We start from the raw sequence: 16,992 nt of genomic DNA, 5'->3' as shown, positions 1-16,992 counted from the left end.
CGGCAGAGCATTGAGCTCCTGCTCTCTGCCTATCAGCGAACCTCCTCTACCTCAGCGTCGTATTTCTGTTAACAGCATTGAAGAGCATCCCTTTGGCAAGCTTTTGTGTTAACAGAAGAGCAGCACAAAAGTACTTTTTAAATCACAGAATTACATCACCATCCTTAACGTTTGGTGTACTTAATTAGGACTGTGAGCTTCCGTGGCGTCTCAGACAGTAAAGAAGCTGCCTGCCTTGCAGGAGACCTGGGTTTGATCCCTGAGCTGGGGGTCTGGTAATCCAAACGTGTGCTTTCTGTGGATTCTTCTGTTGTATTTTACAAATACATGTTTTAAATGAAGGTAACGTAAGTTGATATGTAAAGGTATTTAAAAACAAGAGCTCTTGACTGAAATTTTGCTCTTAAATTCTCTAGCTTGTAATGTTCTGAATGTTCTTCTCAGCACTCGTAACTCAGTACATATAAGCTTTACTTTTTGATCTGTAAATAAGGATGATAGTCCTTGCATCAGAGAGCGTCACGTCTTCACCAAGATAAAGTACGCAGTAGTGTTTTGTAAATGACAAAGGACTGACTTTAGTTTTGCTTCGGTGCATCGTTCTGGAACAGGGCAGAGAGGATCGGAGCTGCCACGAGAGCCCCTGCGGGGTGGGGTTGGGGAGTGGGTTGCGTGTGTGGCAGAGACCTGAGCCCAGGGCTGAGCCAGCTGAGTGCCCCGGTTCTGTGCCGAAGCATAGTGGATTCGTTACTGTTGCTCCTGGGGTTAGGGGGAGCCATCACTGGATGCCACAGGCTGTCCCTCACTCCATTCTCACTTTCTGAGAATGCTGATCCCTGGACTAAATTATCAACCACTCTCTGGGTGAATCATTTTGGTAAAGGCTGTCAGATTCTGTCTGGGTCTTTTCTAGTGTAGCTACACGTAGCATTCCTCTTAAGCCATTTTGTTTTCTATTAAGGTGTAAAGTTTAATTCAGACGTGAGGAACTACTTTGCTATGACATTTTGTGGGAAATGCTTTACTTTAGTTCTTGGATTCCTGAATAACAGAAAGATACCTTTCTTAACTTTCATAATACATAATAGTGCATCAAAGCTACCTTTTATTGGTGTGTCTGAAGCTTAAAACTTACCCCCTTAAAAATGGTGGCCCTTCTCTGTGGGAACCGCTCAATCACTTAGCTGATGCAGCCTTAGCGTTTTGCAGATGGGGAAGCTGGTCTTTCTGATACTTCAGACGCCCCATCCGGGAGGGTCAGGGACCACAGCCCACAACCTGACTCTGAGGGTGCCTGGCCGCTGGTCTGGCTCTTCTGTTCATCATGTTCTGAGCATTTCACTCATTTCAAAATATAAAGCAAGTAGGAAGAGTATTTTTCTTTTCCCTTATGTTTGCCTTTTTCATTGTGTTTATTTTTAGGAATGCTTCTTACTGCCAATGAAGCCCCCAAGATGGGCATCTATTACGTTCCGGTAAGTGATACAAAAAGAAGTTACGGTAAAAATAGAACAAGGAAAGACACTGTATTTTTAAACTGGCTGTGTCGAGGGACCTTGCGCCTGTGGCTGTCTAAATTAGACACAGTGGCTCATTTGTCAAATCACTGTGCTTCCTGGAGCCAATAAAGTAATAAATGCTTAACCATTCTTTTATGGGAAACTATTTAACATCCCATTAAAAATCGTCAGTAGAAATTCGTCTTTATTCTTCAGATTTACATTTGTTTTTTGTTTCAGAATGTTTCAGAATCTTAAACTTCCAGCTATTAGTGATCAAGAGACCTAATCCTCTAAAATAAAAGTCTAGGACTCTTTCAGTCATTGCATTGTCTTTTAAAAATGGGTTCTGTGTATAGGAAGCCATCTTAGATTGCCACGATCCGTGATGGCATGCAGTTTGCTATTTTGTCCCTTTTTTTTTTCTCCTTCCTTAAAGCATTCTTCCATTACATATGCCAGACACTTCTCTCAGTTCATCCCTACCTATGCTTAAACAGAAAAGCCTGTGCTGCAAAGTTGGCCTTCAATTCTGGTCAGCACGCATCTCCTTTTCTGAGATCTGCGGAGAAGAGCGTTGGGGTTGTAGAAGATCAGATGTTTGGGGGAGTAAACTCTCTGTGATCAATGTTAGCCTCCAGTTATGAAGATTCTTCATATTTATGATGGTTCTTTTGAAATAGTTCAAACGTGTATGTCCCCCCCGCCCCCCCCCCAAAAAAAAGATACTCTGTTAATGTTGACTTTCTATGGCTTCAGGAACCTGATATGTTGTTGAAAGCACTTTGGGATGTTTCTTTTGGTTGATGGTGAAATGAAGGTCATTCAAACAGCAGCTTTTCCATTTTCCTAAATTGTCATTTGTTCCTTTTCTCCCCGGCCTCTCAGAGATACTGCCTCCGTTTTCCTGTTAGTTTATGTATCTTTGTCTTCATTCAATCAGTAACTGTTTATTGCTTGTATCAGCTGTGTCAGGCCCAGTGCTGTAGGTTGACAGTGTAACAGTGGATAGGGTACTACCCATTTCTTTGAAGAGCTCATTATTAGAAAGTAAAACAAGAAAGTAGACAGTTTCCGGTCAGCATGATGAACACTCTTAACTGAAGTAAGGAACCTGGAACTGGAAACTAGTGGGAAGTATGGCAGATACTTGGAGAAACCTTCCAGAGAAACTGATTTCCGAGGAGCAACTGGAAGGCTGGTTCTGTGTTCTAGATGAAGAGGGTGGGGTGCAGAATGGGAGAAGGGTCTTGGAACTAAAGGGAACATTATCTGCCGAGATCCAGAAGAAGGTAACACACATGGTGGGGCATTTGCCCTTGAGGGACGGGGTGGCTCTGGCTGAAGGCCCTTCCGTGGGCTGGGTGTGGTGGTGCAGGTGGAAGAGTGATAGGATCAGACCTGCATTTCTGAAGGATTATGAACTTCTGGCTGCCACCAGGAGAATGGATTAGATCAGATCTAATCCAGAAGCAGCAAGAACAGGCTGTGGTGATCTGCAGGAGAGACATGGTCCCTCTGTTACCTTTGCCAGACCTCCCCTTTAGAAATTGGGGCTTGGGAGGTTCTAGGGTAGTTTCAGAGAAGTCTGATCTGGCAGGCAGTGATTCCAGGAAGTTATCCTCCTTGAATAGCCAGGGAGCATGTCCAGAGGCGTCCGCCGATAAAGACTTGTGTCTGTTACAAGAAGAGCCTTCCCTCAGTCCAGCACCGAGTCTTCTCACAGCATCAGCCCATCTGGGCACCTCAGGAGAGGCAGACTAAATCAGCCTGCCCCTCCCTGAACTTCTCCTGGAAGAGGTCTCTCTCTGTCTTCCTCTCAAGAGGGCGTTCTGTGGTTTGATCTTCAGCATCTGCCTACAAGTTCTTGATGTCTCATGTCGAAGAGCCCTTCCTCGTGTAAGAAGAGTGTAGAGTCCACCAGTGGGAGGGAGAATGAGCACTGAGTAGAGTGTTGAGGCCGGATCGGGAGTCTGCTCAGCTGATGAGGAGCCTCTGGCTGGAAGCCCCTCGGTGTGGAGCAGTGTGGGGCGGTTCTGTTTTTGCAGGAAGGCCATTTCACCAGCTTGTGCAAAGATGGTGGCAGTGGAGGCAGAATTGGGACCGTTGACAACAGTTGTAAGATAGGCTTGGTCATTGCCTGGATGTAGGGAGGAAAGGAGAGGAAAGAACCACAGGTGACAGCCGCTTTCTCCCTGGTGAATGTGTGGACACAGAAGCGACTGCTTGAATCCAGGAGGAGAAAGGGGATGATAGACTTAGAACTGGAGGAGACCCCCGTTCACTTCTGCTTGTCTGGATCCATTTCTCAGGCTGGGTTTTTTTGTTCCAAGCACTGGGAGCTTCACACAAGAGGGGACCCATTGCTGGCCAGGTGGTGAGAAGCAGCTTTTTCGATCAGTGTTAGCTTATCTTAGAAGATCTTCTTAGTTTCAACTCTGTAGTTCACATGTAACCAAGCGAAATCAAAAAGCCACCCAGAGACTGCTCCCAGGTGGCTGCGCATGTGGACGGTCAGTGCAGAGTTGTTCTTGCTCAGCTGAACATTGTGCAGCAGCTTGTACCTAAGTGTTCCTCCCTAACCTATCTTTCTGCCCTGCTGCCTCGCACACCGTGAGGGTTTATGGTGCCACTTATCTTTACTTGGAACCTGTTCTCTGTGACACTCCAGAGCGAAAGAGCCCAGTGGTCTGAAAGCCTGCCATCTTTGCTAAGATTTTATCAAACTCACCAGGCTGACATTTTTCACAGAGATTTATTTGAGGCCTGTAGAACCAGAGAAGTGTGTGTTGAATATGCAGTTCATGCCAAATATAGGCGGTTTGGACAACGATTTGTATTAACATCGTATAAACCAGGTATGAAAACTTTTTTTTCCCCCCTGCTTTGAGGCTGTGCTGAAAATGAAGACAGCTTCATGTTCTTTCAGCTTGTTAATTTTTGCTTATCTACCCTATACCATCTTTCTTGAGTACTTGAAATCTTTTTAAAGTAAATGCACTTCCTGATTTATATAGTCTCTGCCACTTACTTATCCCAGTAGCTAGGTAGTCTTTTATGACCAAATACGTTTTGTCCAGCTCTTTCCCCATTTTCTCAGTGTTCTCTTTTTCTGTCTCTGAGAGACCAGGATCTGTTCTTTTGTTTGTTTGCTTTTTAAATTCCAGGGCTTAATTCAGCTGCAGCTTTCAGGACTAATGCCAGAAACAGTTTTTCAAGTTTGGGTTCCTCTGAAATGTAATTTAATCGTAGGTTAGTTCTTCCTAATTAACACCTTTGGCAACTGCATGGACTCTAGATGGAATCCAAGTCCCGTGGCACCCAGCCCAAGCCTGCCAGGGTGCCGAGTACTGTTCCTGTTGGAGATGCTTCTGGGCTCCAAGGCCCCGTGGGTCAATGAGCTCCGAGACCACACATGACCGACGCGTGATAACTGGCACGCTTGAGACTGTGTATGGATGCGTAAGGGCTTCCCAGGTGGCGCGAGTGGTAAAGGACTCACCTGCCAGTGTAGGAGACGTAAGAGACACAGGTTCCATCCCTGGGTCGGGGAGATCCCTTGGAGGAAGACATGGCAACCCACTCCAGTATTCTTGCCTGAAAAATCCCATGGACAGAGATGCCTGGAGGGCTACAGTCCATGGGGTCAAAAAGAGTTGGACCTGACTGAAGCGACTTAGCACGCGTACACACACACGTGAATGCGTAAACTTGAGAAAAAGAACAATTACTTGTTTATTAGGAAGCTATTTGAATTAGAAAAGTAAAAGTCAATTGATTGAGGATGTATGATTTTTTTTAAAACACTTAAATTTTTTAAATTTGGAAAGTACTCTTGGAACCAGAGTACCTGCACATAGGGCAGAGTTAAACACATAAAGAGTTATATTTACTTACACCAGTGCTTATGTTTTTTTTTTTTTTAAGAAATAACACTGAAACTTATTCAGCATAATGCATGAAATGTACAGAACTCTTTGCAAAGAGAGATGACAATATATTAAGAAGCATAAAATCTCAAGGACACTTGCTTCACTTAGTTGTAACACCCAAGCACACATCCTCCCAGAGGCATTGCTGCTTGGGATGGGAGTGCTCAGTCGTGTCTAGCTCTGTGTGACCCCATGGACTGTAGCCCGCCAGACTCCTCTGTCATGGGGATTCTCCCGGCCGGAAAACGAGTGGATCACCATTTCTTTCTCCAGGGGATGGATCTTCATGACCCAGGGATTGAACCCGCGTCTCCTGTGTCTCCTGCATTGCAGAAGGATTCTTCACTCACTGAGCCACCAGGGAAGGCATTACTGCTTGGGATGTTTTGGCATGATTTTCCAGAAGGCTCAAGGGCATAGTTACATAGTGCTTCCTAGCAGTTACTCCTTACCTTCACCTCGTAAGATGATAACATATTTTTATCAGCTGTCCGTTTGGCAAATACATTGTTTTAGTTTTGCATTATATTTGACAGTACCTTACAGAGTATTTTGTGTCTCCTTTTTATATAGATACTCTCTTCCTCGTTTTAAAGTTTGGGGCTAGGGACTTGGTCTTTTATTTTGTCTTATGATAGCAGCACACTTCTAGGGGCAAGATGGTGAAAGTCTCTGGAAACGAGGCAGGCGGCAGAGAGAACTTTGGCCGACAGAAGGTTCTGCTTTTCGTGCAGAGTCCATTGTGCAGGCAGTCGTGCTTTCTCCCATAAGATAGATCTCGTCTGCAGATCACTTAGGAGGCATTTAGCCCCCTCGGCCAGGCCGCGCCGGCGTCTGGAAGCCACATTCTCCTGGTTGTCGTCCCGCCGCCCAGTTCGCCCTTCAGCCAGTCTGCTGTCTTGGCCTTTCCTGCTCGCGTGGCCCGGTGATTGAGCCTCGGCACTCTCCCTTTGATGCTGGGGCTTAGTCCTTGTCTCTTTGTTCTCCCCTCAGGGAGCTCACCTGTCCCCCGGGCTCCGTAGGGACACCTGTGTGCTCCGGACTTCCAAACTTCTGTCTCCAGTCTTTCCTTCCCCTCGGAGCTGCAGAGTCACATACCCACCAGTCTGCTGGGCCGTGGAGGTGGAGACCTCTCTGCTAGACGTCTCATTGGTGCCCTCTAGTTACGTGTCCACAGCAGAATGCCTGGTCCCAGCTCCCCACCCGCCCCTCTTCTCACTTCGTTGCTTACTCAGTTCCTCGGCCCAGAGCACAGGCACAACTGTGTTGCCTCGCCCGTCCTCTTCCTCTTCGTGTGTCCTTGTCCGGTCCATCCAAACCTCCGTCAACTCTTTTTCCAGTATTGGTTCAGATCCAGCCATTTTCCAGTACTTCTGCTCCTGCCACTCACCTGGGTTACCTTAATGGCCTCTTACCAGATCCTTCCTCTTTCGCTTTGTCTCCTTTGCATTCTGTTTTTCATACAACAGCCAGGTTAATTTAAAATATAAAAATAAGACTTCCCTGATGGTTCGATGCTGAAGATTCCATGCTTCCACTGCAGGGGATGCAGGCTCCACACCTGGTCAGCGAATTCCATATGCAACCTAACATGGCTAAGAATAGTGATGATAAAATGTAAAAGCAACCAGTCAGAGTCTATCACTCTTCTCCATGACAGCTTCTAAGGGCTTATCATTTTGCTCAGCATAACATCTTAGCTCCTATCATTAACTTAGAACGCCCTACAAAATGGAAAAGGCTAAAAGACCAGAGTCTCCGTTTTCTCTCACCCATCAGAGAACAGATCTCTGAAAACCACTCATCCGTTTACAGAGATCGACAAGTGGTTAGAGCAAAAGACCAAATCCCTCGCCATCGCTGCCAGCAGCAGGGAATAACTTACAGGTCGTAAATTAGCCCCCAACGCAGAATTAGTAGAGAGGAAAATCAAAGTTGGAAAAACAGAGTCCATGCAGCTCTCGTTTGGATTTATCTGTTGCCAAGGGAACAAGCTGTGCTTGGCCGTTCTTCTTGGTGCTGAAGTCTCCCTGACACTTTCAGGTGAGTCCACTGTGTGTCTTGGGTCGAGATGGCAAAAACTGTTTAAGAATAATTTTCAGAAAAAAGGAAAGTCATGACTTTCACATAGATCTCAAATAAACATGTTAAAAATTTCATTTAACTTATTAAAGGAATCAGGCACATGTCATCAAAGGTGAAGTCTAAAATAGAGATTTACGTGGAATAAGGTGATACTGAGTTGGGAATGTACAAATGAATAGATTGGCTTTCTGAAGGTATGGAGGGCTGTCTGTCCAGGACAGAATTCTTTCATGTGACTGTTAGCAATTAATCTTGCATTGCTGTCAGTTACTTACAGTTTACAGAGTTGTAAAATGTGTCCCATAGAATCAGAATCAGGTAATCTTGAAAGGCGTGCACTTAGACCAGGAGTTTGGCAAACTAAACACCTAACTAAATGCCCACTGCCTTGGAACAGTGCACCCATTCAATTATTATATGTTGTCTACAACAGCTTTCTGACCAAAAAGGTAGAGTTGAGTACTTATTATAGAAAGACCCTGTGGTCTGCAAGCCCTAAAATCTTTAAGAAAAAGTTTGTGGACCCCCTACTCTTGATTATACATAACTTTCCACTGAAGCACAAAATCTTCCTTATATTTATTTACTTATCTATATACTTATATAAATAAAAAACGAATAAATATGTAATGAATGTGTATTTTTCTTTATTATGATATAAAAATCATGGACACAGAGATACTATTTCTTTTTTTTCCCAATTACACTCCCACCCCCTAAAGCAGTGCCTTTTATGCTGTAGGCATTCGATTAATATGTGCTGAAAAATTAATAAAACATATATGAGATAATCAGATAACTGTAGTTTGAACAATCTTAGATAATGGTCGTATGTTTTGACAGTGGCTGGTTTGCAGTGATTTTTAACTGTTCTTATACCAAATTTGAGTTTCAGTTCAGTTCAGTCGCTCACTTGTGTCCGACTCTTTGCGACCCCATGAATCACAGCACACCAGGCCTCCCTGTCCATCACCAGCTCCCGGAGTTCACTCAGACTCACGTCCATCGAGTCAGTGATGCCATCCAGCCATCTCATCCTCTGTCGTCCCCTTCTCCTGCCCCCAATCCCTCCCAGCATCAGAGTTTTTTCCAATGAGTCAACTCTTCGCATGAGGTGGCCAAAGTACTGGAGTTTCAGCTTTAGCATCATTCCTTCTAAAGAAATCCCAGGGCTGATCTCCTTTAGAATGGACTGGTTGGATCTCCTTGCAGTCCAAGGGACTCTCAAGAGTCTTCTCCAACACCACAGTTCAAACGCATCAATTCTTTGGTGCTGAGCCTTCTTCACTGTCCAACTCTCACATCCATACATGACCACTGGGAAAACCATAGCCTTGACTAGACAGACCTTGGTTGGCAAAGTAATGTCTCTGCTTTTGAATATGCTCTCTAGGTTGGTCATAACTTTTCTTCCAAGGAGTAAGTGTCTTTTAATTTCATGGCTGCAATCACCATCTGCAGTGATTTTGGAGCCCCCTAAAACAAAGTCTGACACTGTTTCCACTGTTTCCCCATCTATTTCCCATGAAGTGATGGGACCAGATGCCATGATCTTAGTTTTCTGAATGTTGATCTTTAAGCCAACTTTTTCACTCTCCACTTTCACTTTTATCAAGAGGCTTTTTAGTTCCTCTTCACTTTCTGCCATAAGGGTGGTGTCATCTGCATATCTGAGGTTATTGAGATTTCTCCCGGCAATCTTGATTCCAGCTTATGTTTCTTCCAGTCCAGCATTTCTCTTGATGTACTCTGCATAAAAGTTAAATAAGCAGGGTGACAATATACAGCCTTGATGTACTCCTTTTCCTATTTGAAACCAGTCTGTTGTTCCATGTCCAGTTCTAACTGTTGCTTCCTGACCTGCATACAGGTTTCTCAAGAGGCAGTTCAGGTGGTCTGGTATTCCCATCTCTTTCAGAAGTTTCACAGTTTATTGTGATCTACACAGTCAAAGGCTTTGGCATAGTCAGTAAAGCAGAAATAGATGTTTTTTCTGGAACTCTCTTGCTTTTTCCATGATCCAGTGGATGTTGGCAATTTGATCTCTGGTTCCTCTACCTTTTCTAAAAGGAGCTTGAACATCAGGAAGTTCACGGTTCACGTATTGCTGAAGCCTGGCTTGGAGAATTTTGAGCATTACCTTACTAGCATGTGAATTGAGTGCAATTGTGTGATGGTTTGAGCATTCTTTGACATTGCCTTTCTTTGGGATTAGAATGAAAACTGAGCTTTTCCAGTCCTGTGGCCACTGCTGAGTTTTCCAAATTTGCTGGCATATTGAGTGCAGCACTTTCACAGCATCATCTTTCAGGATTTGAAATAGCTCCACTGGAATTCCATCACCTCCACTAGCTTTGTTCGTAGTGATACTTTCTAAAGCCCACTTGACTTCACATTCCAGGATGTCTGGCTCTAGATGAGTGATCACATCATCGTGATTATCTGGGTCATGAAGATCTTTTTTGTATAGTTCTGTGTATTCTTGCCACCTCTTCTTAATATCTTCTGCTTCTGTTAGGTCCTTACCATTTTTGTCCTTTACTGAGCCCATCTTTGCCTGAAATGTTCCCTTGGTATCTCTGATTTTCTTGAAGAGATCTCTAGTCTTTCCCAATTCTGTTCTTTTCTTTTGTTTCTTTGCATTGATCGCTGAAGAAGGCTTTCTTTTCTCTTCTTGCTATTCTTTGGAACTCTGCATTCAGACGTTGATATCTTTCCTTTTCTCCTTTGTTTTTCACCTCTCTTCTTTTCACAGCTATTTGTAAAGCCTCCCCAGACAACCATTTTGCTTTTTTGCATCTGCCTTTTTCTGCTACCATTAGTGAAGTTAAAAAGTTAAGAACATGACTCATAAGTGCTAGACTGTAATTTTTATACAGCAGGATAAGGATCAGTTCCTTTGCTTTGACAGTATGTTCTAATCAGAATGATCACAGAATCTTAGGGTCATGCAGTCCTTATGCATTTCTGAATCCCCTGGTAGCTCAGATGGTAAAGCTTCTGCCTACAATGCAGGAGACCTGGATTCAATCCCTGGGCCTCAGAGATCTCCTGGAGAAGGAAGTGGCAACCCACTCAGTATTCTTGCCTTGGAAAATCCCATAGATGGAGGAACCTGGTAGGCGACAGTCCATGGGGTTGTAAAGAGTCGGACATGACTGAGTGACTTCACTTTCACTTTGAAGCATTATGTTTGTGAGGGCTGACAGATTTCTAAAAGAAATGCCTCATCCAGAAGATGTATTACTGGTGTTGTTGTGAGATAACCTCTTTCCTAAAAAAATATAGAAGGAGAATATGAAAGTAAGGACATTGAGCTTTTGTTGTACCTTTTTTGAAATGTGTGGGAATGTTGGCTTTGCATCTAGGATAGGATGGGCTTATGCATTATAATGATTGGAAATGCATCATTTTTCTTCCTGTGCTTTTAGCTGGAGCTACTGGAAGTGCTGTGCCTGCTGCTTTCTAAGATTTGGCTTCTAATATGGACCATTGATCCAGTTTGATCCAAAGCCAAGACTGACGGCTCTTAGGTTTACTAATCTGATACCAGAGATTCCCCAGATCTCTTTGACCCCGTAGTATATGCTGAAATGGCCCTGAATATGTTAGTGCTCACATGGAATCCTAAAAGTGATGGATCACATTTTCCTCTCAGTTGCTCATTTAAGCAGAGAGATATTAGAGACAGTGACAGAAGTAGTTTTGTTCAAAGTTCCTGTTTTCTTCTTTTTTTTTTAATTGAGAAATTCCAATTTTCTAGTGCCATTTGCAGCGTATTTTCTTGGTTTAAGGAGGCAGTACCAGATGTATCTGGGGAACTTTCTAGCATCAGAGGACAGACAAGACAGAGCATGAACTGGACAGATAAATGCTGAATGTTTTCCACAATAAAGGGTTTTGCCACAGGCTGCAAAGGAACAGGGGAAGCTTTTGAAGCACAGAACACTAGAGGAGGTCAGGAGCTTTGAGGTCATCTAGTCCACCCCTTCCATTGATAGCTGAGAAATCGAGTCATTTGTTCAAGGTCAAATGACAAGCTAGTTCCGGAGCTGGATTGTGAAGGCATTTCATCATTCCGAGTTGATTATGAAAGGAATTTTAAAATTCATCTGACCTGAGTTTGAATTCCTGGATTTCCACTTACAAATTTGGTGACCTCGAGCAAGTTGCTTATCCTGACTGAGCCTCTGTTTCTTGAGCTACAAAGGAAGAATGATTTTGTGAGACAGCTGTGTGCAGTAGACACTTAGTCATTTATCATGGTGCTTGCTGCCCGACAGATGTTCAGCTGATTATTGCTGCTGTACGTTTCTGCGTTGAGTAAAATTTGATGGGTCCAGTGGCAAAGAGTATTTATATTTAACATTATATGAATGTGGGCTTTTATGTAGCTAGGAAGAATGTGATATTGAACAGAATAAAGATATACTGAAAAGGTTGTGACAAAATCACAGATGTGAGTGAAGAAAGTGACGTGAGAAATATGATTTGATACTGTTCAGTCTGTTACAGGTCATGTAAACTAGAGGTTGAGAGAGTACTACTGAATGCCATTGGTTTTGCTGTTAGTTATTGGCTGGATGGCATCACCGACTCGATGGATGTGAGTTTGAGTGAACCCCGGGAGTTGGTGATGGACAGGGAGGCCTGGCGTGCTGCAGTTCATGGGGTCACAAAGAGTCGGACACAACTGAGCGACTGAACTGAACTGACTGAACTGATTGAAACAGAAAGCAGTGATGAAATCTGGTTGCTTAAATTAAAAATCAGTTTTAAAGCTGAAGTCCATTTCCCACATTCTGTTATCAAAAGCACACTATAGAAAATGGGCAATAAAGACAAGTAGAAAACTCACTCTTCCATTAACCAAAGTGAAAGTGAAAGTCGCTCAGTTGTGTCCAGCTCTTTGTGACCCCATGACTACATAGTTCATGGAATTCTCCAGGCCAGAATACTGGAGTGGGTAGCCTTTCCCTTCTCCAGGGGATCTTCCCAACCCAGGGATTGAACCCAGGTCTCCCACATTGCAGGTGGATTCTTTACCAGCTGAGTCACAAGGAAAGCCCAAGAATACTGGCATGGGTAGCCTATCCCTTCTCCAGCGAATCTTCCTGACCCAGGAATCGAACTGGGATCTCCTGCATTGCAGGTGGATTCTTTGCCAACTGAGCTGTCAGGGAAGGGCAAACACATTTTACCATTTTGCTCTATTTTTTCCATTGTTTTTAATTGATATGATCTAATATCTTGCTTTTTTCTCACTCCCTGTTTTCCCATGTTATTATAAACTCTTAGAGATCACTGTTATGTGGTTGAGATGAGGCATGCAATTTGAAAGGGACTGCTTGAGTGTTTTCTTCCAAAGATATTTGTTCCCAGTACCTCTCATAGCATTGCCATACTGAGGATGATTCTGGTAATTTAAGATAAGTTTTCGGTGACAAGGCCCCTGGCTGCAGGTTGCCCTCTGTATCTGATGTTGGTCGACACCCAAGGCACACGTGCTCTTTTAGACTTACTGAAGGGCAGCCCGAAGGATTTTCAGGTTTGACTTTAATTGCTGCTGTTCTGTGCTCTGCTCAGTTGTGTCTAACTCTTTGTGACCCCGTGGACTGTAGCCCGCCAGTCAAGAAGTCTGGAGTAGGTTGCCGTTTCCTCCTCCAGGGAATCTTCCTGATCCAGGGATCAAAGCTGAGTCTCTTGGGTCTTCTGCATTGGCAGGCAGATTCTTTTGCACCATCTTGTTAATCTTAGCTGCTTGACTGTAGAACCTGATCTCTATGTAAGAAGTTAAACCAATGAAATTACAGCTCAGAAGTATTAAATACAGTGGTCAGAGTAGAAGAAAGAGAAAGAAATTTTAAATATAGTTAGCAAGTTCAGAATGAGTGAGATAGGGCTTTGCAGTGGTATCTATGAAAAAGGGTTTGGGGGTTTTGTTCAGTTCTAAGTCAAAGGAATAAATTGAGCAGGATGTTGGCAGTGATTTCACATGTGAGTAGGGCTGGGGAAGGACAAGAGATACAGTGAAGGGCTGATCTTGGGGTTGTTAATATGCTTGTTCATTGAGAAGTAATTCACAGATAGAGGATTAGAGAAAGCTCAGAAAAAGAGTTGAGGAATTGTGTTATCCAAAAAAAAAAAAAAAAAGAGGAATTGTGTTATCAGGCACCATCTAAGGAATGTTTATAGGATTTAGGATAAGAATAAGTTCCTAAAAGAAAGGCATCCCATGGGAGGTAAAGAAAATGATGCACATTAGACTAAGGAAGAAAATTTTCATTATTGAGTGTGTGGAAAGAGCTATCAGAATACAGGAAGCAGTGGAAAAGGAAAGAGAAGACAAATATGAATGAAAAACCTGATTCATTTTAAATTGAGTTCAACTCTGAGTTCAGAGATGGGTATTTTTTAGATGTCTTGATTCATGATAATGTAGATGGAACATACATTTAATTTTGTTCTCTAAGAAAAGCATTTAAAAGATAAAGCCAATCCCATAGGAAAGATCTGCGGGATAAGACATCTTATGGAAGGTGATAGACCTAATTTTATGGAGAAAAATACGTGAGGCACTTATAGGCAGAACAGCAGGTTAGTGGCAGTTAATTACAAGCTCCATGTATTTTCATTACTTTTTCTAATTAACAGAAAAAGAGAGGGATGAAAAGCAGAGTGAGCTTATTTTCTAACTTACCCAACCTCACAGCAGATCTCTTGTAACTGAATTTTCTCTTATGCATGAAATTGCTTTATAAGGTGTCGTGTTCTATTTGTAATCTTTCAGTTATATGTTCAAAATTGTGAAATGGGAAGTAAGGCATGAGTGTCAGGTGGCTAATAAAGCATCTGTTCTAATACAAACAAGTTGTTTGTGTCTTTACAAGGGGGAAATGTGGACTTCCTATTTTAATCTAAACACTTTCAGGCAGTAACTGTATCTTTGGCATTTTTCTCAACAAAGGAAATCCTCTCCATTTCCCATCACATTTTATTGGGTCACCAGAATAGCAGACGCACAGAGAGCATTAATGTGTAACACTCAGGAAGTAATTTTCTGAACATCCTGTCACATTTTCAAAAGTTAATTTCAGTTCCGGCAAGGTAAAAATGAACGTAATTTCCATATGGAAATATTTGACGCACGTATAGCATTAACTTGATTCTGTTAATATGTTTTTATATGATACTTGTTTTTGCTAAAACGGTTGCACATCTGGCACGCCTGTGTGCTTGAAAGCTTCCTATTCAGATGCTGGTTTTTAGTTTTGAATCAAATATTGACCAAAGATCATGTCTTTCCAGCTCTGGTGATTCCTTTTGTCTTGGTGCTCACCAGGTTCATCTCTTTACCATTCTTGTTTCGGGCAAAAGAGAGATGGGAATCACTCTGGTACTCCAGGGGCCTGTTGGTATGGTCGCCTAGAGGGTGCTGGTAGAAGGTAGTGCTTACAGCCAGGGGTCAGTTTTTAGTTTTTGCCTGATGGTCTGAATCCTCTGGCACTTTCTTTGACTAATATGCGTATTACCTACTGTGGAGTTGTTGTGTTTGGTTTTTTCTTTTTTAAGCTTAAAAATAGACAAGTTATACAAATAGGTAAGAAATTTGGATTAAGTTCTTTTAAAAGGCCAGGCTAATTCAGAAAACAAAAAGAAAGTTCTAAGACTTGGACTTTCTTTTACTTTAATATGGTGTCCTCTCAAATTCCAGGGAAGTGTGTCTTCCAGTGCACATGTGCCTGGATGTCAGCACGCTCAGGGCATGACTTTTGTGTGTTTTACTTTCTGCTGTATCCCTGGTGACTAGAACCATGTCCAATACTTCGTGGGCCCTCACTGAACATGTGCTGATTTGAAGGAATGCGTATTTGACACTTCATTTAAAAAATTTTATTATGTAAATATCTCAAATATGCATAAGAGTAAAGATGGATATAATGAGCCTCCGTCTATTCGTCTCCTTGCTTCAGTGTCATCTGCTTTTCCCCCATGCCCTTTTGGGTGATGATTGTGGGATTGACTTGTGTTATTAGCAGTTTAAATTGCTCTAGAAGGTAGTTGTGAAAATTGTTGTTGTTGCTGTTCAGTCACTCAGTCGTGTCTTTGCGACCTCAAGGGCTGCAGCACGCCAGGCTTCCTTGTCTTTCATTATCTTCTGGAGTTTGCTCAAACTCATGTGCATGAATCAGTGATGCCATCCAATCATCTCATCCTCTGCCACCCTCTTCTCCTGCTTCAGTCTCCCAGCAGCAGGGTCTTTTCCAGTGAGTAGGCTCTTCACATCACGTGGCCACAATTACTAAATGGAGGGAATTCCCTGGTGGTCCAGTGGTTAGGACTCCATGCTTTCACTGCCAAGGGCCCAGGTTCATTCTTTGGTTGGGGAGCCAAGATCCCATGACTTCCTGCATTGCACAGCAGATTCTTAACCACCGGACCACCAGGGAAGTCCCTGTACTGAATCCTGAAGGATGTGTAGGAATTAACCAGTGAAGAGGTAGAAAGAGAGAGCTTTCTGCACACAGGGATTGAAATTAGAGCCTCAGATCTGTTCAGTGCACTGGGAAGGAGCTTAGGTTTTCCAGGGATAGGGAGGGGCAAGAGATAAGTAAAACTGGAGAGATAAAAAGGCCTATATCCAAACCTTTTGCACAGTGTTTTTGGTTTTGGTTTAAAGTGGAGTGGCATGATTTTAATGGGTTTTATTCAGGGGTGTGAGATCAGATATGGGGATAAGATTATTCTGCCTGTAGGAAAGGGTGACTTTGAAGCAGGGGTTGTGCCTGTTAGTTGCTCAGTCCTGTCTAACTCTTTTTGACCCCATGGACTGCAGCTCTCCAGGGGATCTTCCTGACCCAGGGATCAAACCGGGTCTCCTGGATTGCAGGCAGATTCTTTACCGTCTGAGCCACCAGGGAAGCAGGAGTTAGGATTGTAATTGATCAGGAAAAGTTCTGTGAGCTCCCTCTGAGATACTGGCAATGGGTGGTGAAGGAAGACACAGAAGAGACAATAAGGAGGTAATACATCCTTAGGGCTTGGTGATCATTAGGTGGTTGTTCAGTAGCTAAGTCATCTCTGACTTTTTGCAGCCTCATGAACTGCAGCACGCTAGGCTTCCCTCTCTTTCACCGTCACCTGCAGTTTGCTCAGATTCATATCCATTGCGTTGGTGATGCCATCCAGCCATCTCGTCCTCTGTTGCCCCCTTCTTCTCCTGCCCTCAATCTTTCCCAGCATCAAGGTCTTTTCCAATGAGTTAGTTCTTTGCATCAAGTGGCCAAAGTATTGGAGCATCAGCATCAGTCTTTCCAATGAATATTCAGGGTTGATTTCCTTTAGGATTGACTGGTTTGATGTCCTTGCAGTCCAAGGGACTCTCAAGAGTATTCTCCAGTTAAAAAGCATCAATTCTTAGACACTCAGCCTTCTTAATGGTCTAACTCTCACATCTGTTCATGGCTACTGGAAAA

At 43.2% G+C, this 16,992-nt stretch overlaps 1 protein-coding gene across 3 annotated transcripts in view; it reads left to right on the top strand.

The window, feature by feature from the left end:
* NOL10 (nucleolar protein 10) overlaps window positions 1–16,992 on the top strand; it is a 91,517-nt gene that overhangs the window by 29,301 nt on the left and 45,224 nt on the right. For all 3 annotated transcript variants that reach the window (XM_068963314.1, XM_068963374.1, XM_068963255.1), the window contains one exon: window positions 1,423–1,475. In XM_068963314.1, coding sequence (XP_068819415.1) covers window positions 1,423–1,475 — 53 coding nt within the window. The remainder of the gene's footprint in view (window positions 1–1,422; window positions 1,476–16,992) is intronic.

This window comes from Capricornis sumatraensis, chromosome 1 (assembly GCF_032405125.1).
Source record: "Capricornis sumatraensis isolate serow.1 chromosome 1, serow.2, whole genome shotgun sequence".
NCBI classification, from domain to species: domain Eukaryota; kingdom Metazoa; phylum Chordata; class Mammalia; order Artiodactyla; family Bovidae; genus Capricornis; species Capricornis sumatraensis.
Note: the sequence above shows the minus strand (reverse complement) of the source record. Positions and strands in the feature narration are given on the sequence as shown.